Genomic DNA, 7,397 nt, shown 5'->3' with positions numbered 1-7,397 from the left:
GAATGAAGGGTTGTGAAAGCATTAGAAGAGAATTAAAAGCATTATGCAAATCAAAGGCGTTAGTATAATTTGCCCTTTTGTTCTGCGCCCCCCCCCCCCCCCCGCCAAGGGAGAGACACTGTAGGGTGCTGCCAGGGGTTTGGGAGAGTCCCACAGGTGGAACTGCGCTTAAGACTCCCTGGGGCTGAGACGGAGGGGACAGCCTCAGAATCGGGGCCATCAGGGTTCCTTAAGGACTCTCGCCCCCATGTTCATGCATCACCCCACCTGCCCGTCTTCCAGAACTCTCCCCTCACCAGATCCTTTCTGCTTGCTCTAGGATGCGGACGTCTCCAGTCTTTGCCTGCCTAGCCCTGGGCCTGGCCCTCGTCTTTGGTGAAGCGTCGGCCTCCCGCCCCCGCCAGACTAGAGCAGTGCAATTGGCTACAGACTTTGGAGTGAAGGTGTTTCAGCAGGTGGCACTGGCCTCCAAGGACCGCAACATGGTTTTCTCCCCGTATGGGGTGGCCTCAGTCCTGGCCATGTTGCAGCTGACAACAGCAGGAGAGACCCGGCAGCAGATCCAAGAGGCCATGCAGTTCCAGATTAATGGTGAGAGATGGGGCAGAGCCGGGGTCGGGCGCTCACCCCGTCTTCTTGGGACAGGGGCGTCACCAACCAGAAGCAGGGGGAGGGCCAGTTCCTGCGCCACATCTCCCCAGCACACCCTGCATCACTGGGCCCTGGGTCCGTCACCAGGGGTACAGGCCAGGGGACGTGGCGTAAAGCAGATGTGCCTTACCACTTATTAACTGCATGACCTTCATGCCCCGTGGACCTGTTTCCTCATCTGCAAAACGGGGACAATAAAATTATCTCCCACACAGAGCTGCTGTAGGGATTCAATCGAATTATGCGGGTGAAATGCTTCTCATCGCTATTATTCTGATAAGAAAAAAATGTAGGGTTCAGAACTTAAAAGCAGAGAAAAATATTCTAACCCACAAAAGGGTCAGGACCTGAGATTTTTGAGGAAAAGAGGGAGACGCAGAAGAGATTAAGGTTTGGAAGGAAATCTCCCTCCATAGACCCCTGGGGGAGCAGAAGAGCCCCATCCAGATGGGCAGGATTGGGCCTCCCCTGGGGGAAGTTGGCCCAACTCGGGGGCCCTTGGCTCAAGGTAAGCTGATGTGTCCTTTCTGTCCTGTCCGGGCACAGAGGAGGGCATGGCCCCTGCCCTCCGCCAACTGTACAAGGAACTCATGGGGCCGTGGAACAAGGATGAGATCAGCACTGCTGATGCCATCTTCGTGCAGCGGGATCTGAAGCTGGTCCGTGGCTTCATGCCCCACTTCTTCAGGCTGTTCCAGACCACGGTCAAGCAGGTGGACTTCTCTGAGGTGGAGAGAGCCAGGTTCATCGTCAACGACTGGGTGAAGAGACACACAAAAGGTGAGCGGGTAGGGAGAGGAGGCTGGGCCCGAAGGCCTGCAGAGGAAGGGGATCTGGAAACAAATCTCCAGCATCCCAACCTCTCCCCAGCAGCGTGCTCTTCTCTGTAGTTGGGTCAGGCGCTTTAAGAATCAGAGCATCTTTGTTTTCATAAGTAGGCCATCTCACGAACCACCTCTAAGGGCAGCCCTAAAAAGTGCTGTGAGTTGTCATAAGAACGGTTACGACCACAAGAAGAATACACAGCTCTCTCAGCCTCCAGCTTAGGGAGCAAAGTAAGGGAGGACTCACTCTCTGCGTCTGATCCTGGGCAGGATCCCAGGGCCAGAGCGTGTGCTGAGCGGGAAACCCTCCCGAGACTCCTGGGAAGACGGAACAGGTTGAACACCGCTAGACTGGCTCACTTACGCCCCCAGTCTGCCTCCTGACCGGATCCCCTCAGAGACACACACATCCAATCTGAGGGCCGAAGGGAACCCGCTAAGAGGATTAAAGCCTATCTAGCCCCCTCACGGCTCACCTGGCTTTTTCGTAGGCATGATTGGTGACTTACTGGGCAGAGGGGCCGTGGACCAGCTGACGCGCCTGATGCTGGTGAATGCCCTCTACTTCAACGGCCAGTGGAAGACACCCTTCCCCGAGTCGGGCACCCACCACCGCCTCTTCCACAAATCCGACGGCAGCACCATCTCTGTGCCCATGATGGCTCAAACCAACAAGTTCAACTACAGTAAGTTCAAGACCTCCTTCCAAAAGTCCCACCACTACTATACCTCATCCCCCTGGGGCGTTCCCTTTCTGGGGGAGGAGAAAACCCCGAATGTAGCCCAGCTTTGCCAAAGACTCCCCAAGCAGAAGCTGTTGGGATAACGGGAGCAGCCGAAAGTAGCTTTAGCTCATGTGAGAGGAAGCTGACATCCAGGAAGTCCCTCGAGCCCGCCTATGACCACGTGACCCCGGTCTCTGGTCCCCGAGTGTTTCTAGTGTGATTACAAGGGCAGGGGGGGCGGGGGGGCTCACAAATCCTGCTGGGGGCAGGCCTGTGTGGAAGTTGAGCTGAAGGAGAGAAGACTCGGAATGAGTTAGTGGCTGAGTGTGGGGGAGAGGGGGGTGAAGGCCAAGAAGGCCCAAAGGAGACAGAGTTACCAGAAGACACTGAATTGGCAGAAGAGAAGGGAAATGGGGATTAAAAAACTCTGACTGGGGGAGCCTCCAAAGCCCAGGTAGAAAGCTGGCTTCCAGAAAGAGGAGATAGAACTCGTTGCAAACCCAGTGCTGGGTGAGAACCAACAAGAGGAGTCATCTTCAGTGTGCCAATCTGCTGTCTTCGCAGCCGAGTTTTCTACCCCCGACGGCCGTTACTACGACATCCTGGAATTGCCCTACCACGGGGACACTCTCAGCATGTTCATTGCTGCTCCTTATGAGAAAGAGGTGCCTCTCTCTGCCCTCACCGACATCCTGGATGCCCAGCTCATCAGCCAGTGGAAAGGGAATATGACCAGGCACCTCCGCCTCCTGGTTCTGCCCAAGTAAGTCATCCCTCGCTCTCACTACCCTTGCCAACACCCCAACCCCCTCTACTTGCCCCCTTCCCATCCCGCAGGGCTCCCTGAAAGGACCACCCCCTCATCGAGTTTCCCAAATGTGACATTTGTAGGGCAGGGACGTGTGTGGGAAGCTGATGGGAAACACTCCGGCCTGGGTTTGATTAAGATTCCTCCCATCCTCCCTCCTCCTGTTTCCAGTGGAGGGCGGCGGGGAATTTTTCTAGGCCATGCCCCCACACTTACCACCCTCAGAATACCCAGCCAAAGCCAGCCAAAGAAGAGCCGGAGAAATGGTGGAGGTGGGGGGGATAGATCGGCCTGTGAAAGACCCTCTCCCACCCGCATCGGCTCAAGTCAACATCCAAACAATGGAGACAAAAGGAGCCCGAGCAGCTTCTTTCTAGCTGGCTTCCAACCAAGCAGATTTTAAAAATCCTTCTGCAGAAGCACAGAGGGTGGAGAAGGCTGAGGCTGGGTCATTCCAGAATTATAGGAAGCCTCCCACCACACTTACCCCAATTTCCAGATGCTTTAATGCCAGGCCTGGGGAAAGGGGAGAATTTAGCTGGTTTGCGGGCTCTTGCCCCTCCCTGGCCCCCAGCCCTAGAAAGTGAAACCCGAGTTAATGAGAGCCCTGATGGGAAGCAGGGGGAGCCCAAAGCCTCTCTGCTGGAGTCCTCTTCAGAATTAGCTCCCAGAAACACAATCTACAGATCAGGTTCCAGGGGGTGGGGAGATGGCAGAGAATGTTCATTTCTATTAGGCCTTACACGCAGATTTGAAAAGAGCCTCCCTCCACTTCCACATCTGTCCCCATCCTGTCGGGCCAGCCAGCCAGCCCAGGGAGGGGATACGATGTCAGGGACTGGGAGAGGCCGCAAGGGGCGGCCTGAGCTTGAGCTGTTTCCTGCTCCTGTTCCCAGGTTCTCCCTGGAGAGCGAAGTCAACCTCCGGGGGCCCCTGGAGAACTTGGGGATGACCGACATGTTTAGGCCACACCAGGCGGACTTCTCGAGTCTTTCAGGTAGGAGATTTTCCTTTCACTTTCTTCTGCTGGTGGACTGTGGGGCCCCTAAGAGGACAAAGGAGTGTGTCCCTGAGAACCCCAGCTGATCTGCCCTCGGATCCACTTGTGTTTCAGATCAAGAGGAACTGTATGTGTCCCAGGCACTGCAAAAAGTGAAGATCGAGGTGAATGAGAGTGGCACGGTGGCATCTTCCTCTACAGGTGAGTCAGGTTCAGGTGAGGCCTGGTGGGTCTCAGCCCAGGACTTCCATGAGGGGCCCACATCTGGGATGGATCCCACGGCTCTGCTCTACCAGCCTCTTGCCTCTCCCCATGGAGCGGCACCCCCTCCCGCCCCCGGTGCCAAGGGCATCGCCCCAACCCCACCAGAGTTTCTCAGCCTAGAAGGTGAGCCCACTTGGCCTGGGAGCCCAGTCCCTCACCCGATGGCTCCAGAGGTCCCCTGAAGGTGAAAAGCCCCCACCCCCAAGGAAGCCTGTCTTCTCACGGTGGCTAGTCAGCTTAAGGAACTGGCTCACCAAGACGCTCTAAAAGGGCTCACCTAAATGGCTGTGAGAAGTGGATAGATCTCTACGAAACTCCTGGAGGAAACCAGGCCTCCGAGAACTTCCCTAAACCGTTCAGGTTCATGGCCAGAACGACCAAGCCTCCTAGTCACCCTGCAGGGCTGCCATCAGAAGGCTGGTGTCAGGGGATTCCTGATGATCAGTCCAGGCGCCAGTGCCCAGTCCCTCTGTTCTAGATCATTGTTCCTTCTCTCTTAGCCATCATCGTCTCAGCCCGAATGGCCCCCGAGGAGATCATCATGGACAGACCCTTCCTCTTTGTGGTGCGGCATAACCCCACCGGTGAGCCGGGGCCGTGATGCTCCCCTGCCCTCTCCCCCACCCCCGCCCCATTTTCTCGCCCCAGGCACCAGTCTAGACAGGTGTAGACACTCCCTCCCACCCCAATGGGACTCCAGACAAAGAATCCATAGCTCTGCTCCACCTCTTCCATTCAGGGACGATGCTCTGTCACCATCAGAGCACCGTGCCAGGACCCCAGCCCTAGCTTAGTCACAACAGCAGCTGGGACTCCAGACAGCTCACTCACGCTCTCACATCTCAGTTCATCCATAAACATGGGCCTGGGTGAGCTGTGCCCTTTCTTCCCGTTCTCATCTCCCACACTTCTTCCGTCCTCAGGAACGGTCCTTTTCATGGGCCAAGTGATGGAACCCTGACTGTGAGAAAAGCAGCCCTCATCTGGGACAGAACTGGAGATGTATCCGAGAAAGAAGGAACTCCAAAGGGGAAAAATATATATATATTTTAATTAACTTTTCTGGAAGAAAAAAAAGGCATTTGCCTTTTTTTTTTCTTTAAGAGAAAAAAAAGGTAAATCTTTCAAATCTGCCTCCCAGACCTCAGCCTCTCCCAGGAGTGGGGAAGAGGACCTTTCAGTAAAACTCTCTCATGGAGCCCCCAGGAGAGACTCCGAAGCACAGCTGGGTCTCCACACCAGACTGTAAAACTCTGTACAACCCACCAGCACAGCTGCTTCTGCCCAGCGCTCTGCCCCTCCGGGTCTTCGGACCTGGACCCTGCTGAGACCCTGGCAGGATGGCACCCCAAGGCTTATGGGAGCTTTTGTGTGCTTGGTAGAAACGATTTGTGTTCCAGTCACGTTGCTGTCACTCTCACACTGTCTTCCACTGCTAAAGAGGCTGGCGGCGAGCCAAAGGCCAGTGGGAGAGGCGCCCTTTCAGCTCGAGGTCTGTGCTGCCCCAGCTCAGAGGTCACGCGGATGGGCAGTGCCCCTGCCCACCCCGTGTGGAAACCCGCCCTGACTTGGCCGTCTCCCTCCCAAGAAACAGTGTGCGTATGTTCTTTTGGAGTGTAGGTGACTTGTTTACTCATAGGAGCGGGTTTCTGCTTCCCACTAACTTTATTTTGCAGGAATGGAGGAAGAAAAGTGAGATGTGTGCCTGGCTCTTGGCTCTCAACTCCTGGTGGGGAGGATGGGATGCCAGGGGTGTGCTTCAGTATTTATTACATCCTCGTCCTTGTGTGCTTGTGAGAGAGAAAGAGGATGCTCAAGAAAAACGTATTGTATGAACTTGCTTGTAATGTTCCCTGGTGGTCTGTGTCTTGCATCTCAGGAGTCTGGCCCCTTAACTAGCTGCCCCTCTGGGCGGCAAGCGTGGTGGGGCCCACACTGCCACCTTGTGGCTTCCCGAGCCCGACGGCTCCTCTCCCTTCCTGGCCCTTCCACTTAATGGCTAAGACCCCCGCCAAGATTATCCACCTTTAGGGACCAAAAGGATGTGGTGGGTCAGAGAGACTACAGCGAGGACAGAGTGGTTTCAAAATTTTCCAATATATTTAGGAACAGGAGAGCAAGGGGCTGCACGACCTAGCAGGACAGAACTTTCCCCAATTACAGGGTGATTCACAGCCGCATTGGTGACTCACTTCGATGTGTCATTTCCGGCTGCTGTGTGCAAGCAGTGGACACGTGAGAGAGGGTGAGAGAGATTGAGAGAGAGAGGAGAATGAGAGAGACCATGAGCTCGGACTTAACTACCCTAGCTAGATAATCTTTCTGAAAACCAGCAAGCTAGAGGCCATGGTATGAAGACCAATTTGTTAAAGAATTGCACATAGATGTCGAATGAATGAATGTAATCCAAATAGGACCCTAATAACCTCCCTCCCCCACCCCCGTGCTCTTCAGTGAAAAATCTTTGTTCTTTGTTTGTTTGTTTCTCATAATGCACTGGACATGACAGCTACACACAGTACCCATAAGGATACCCAAATGTGGGGTCCAACATTCTTGAAGTTGTGTTGAATCATATGCTTTTTCACTTTTGATATATAAACGAGTAAAATATTTTTAAAAAATAATAAAATAAATTAATTAAAATATTCCAAAAGAGTCCCTGTCTTTACTTTCCACATTTCACACAGTACAAAATCAGAATTCCATCAGTCCATAGATTTCTCCACTAAAGGGGATCTTTACGCCCACAAGCCCGGGGCATGGAGACTTGCCCTGGGCAAGTCGCTGGGGCTGACCATGGGGCCTCTGCAAGAAGGCCCATGGGACATGTTGTGCAGGGCGAAATTCTCCCCCTGGGCGTCACCCTCAAAAAGGAAAGAGGGGTCCCTCAAACACCTTCCACCTGCCCTGACACCTGCTCATGCGCACTGTCCCTGTGGGTTCCCATCTCTGTTCATGCCATTGCCTTCCCTGTCAAATGCCCCCACCCCTGCTCCTACCCCACTCCCCACTTCTCAAAACCCAGACCAAGTCTGGCTCTTCAACCTGGTGTTCCCCATGGGTCTGGTCCACACCATCACTCTCTACTTGGCATTTAACAAGATTTCTTTTTCTGGGTGTGA

The 7,397-nt window shown here is 54.3% G+C and overlaps 1 protein-coding gene across 1 annotated transcript in view; it reads left to right on the top strand.

Moving 5' to 3' along the window:
• Positions 1–6,912, top strand: part of SERPINE1 (serpin family E member 1) — a 7,441-nt gene extending 529 nt beyond the window's left edge. Inside the window, exons 2-9 of the mRNA XM_021692429.1 lie at positions 320–591; positions 1,198–1,431; positions 1,967–2,161; positions 2,765–2,963; positions 3,905–4,005; positions 4,123–4,209; positions 4,773–4,856; positions 5,196–6,912. Coding sequence (XP_021548104.1) covers positions 321–591; positions 1,198–1,431; positions 1,967–2,161; positions 2,765–2,963; positions 3,905–4,005; positions 4,123–4,209; positions 4,773–4,856; positions 5,196–5,233 — 1,209 coding nt within the window. The 5' untranslated portion in view covers position 320 and the 3' untranslated portion in view covers positions 5,234–6,912. The remainder of the gene's footprint in view (positions 1–319; positions 592–1,197; positions 1,432–1,966; positions 2,162–2,764; positions 2,964–3,904; positions 4,006–4,122; positions 4,210–4,772; positions 4,857–5,195) is intronic.
• Positions 6,913–7,397: the final 485 nt, after the last annotated feature.

Source organism: Neomonachus schauinslandi, chromosome 5, assembly GCF_002201575.2.
Source record: "Neomonachus schauinslandi chromosome 5, ASM220157v2, whole genome shotgun sequence".
NCBI lineage: Eukaryota > Metazoa > Chordata > Mammalia > Carnivora > Phocidae > Neomonachus > Neomonachus schauinslandi.
This window is presented reverse-complemented; position numbering and strand designations above follow the sequence as displayed.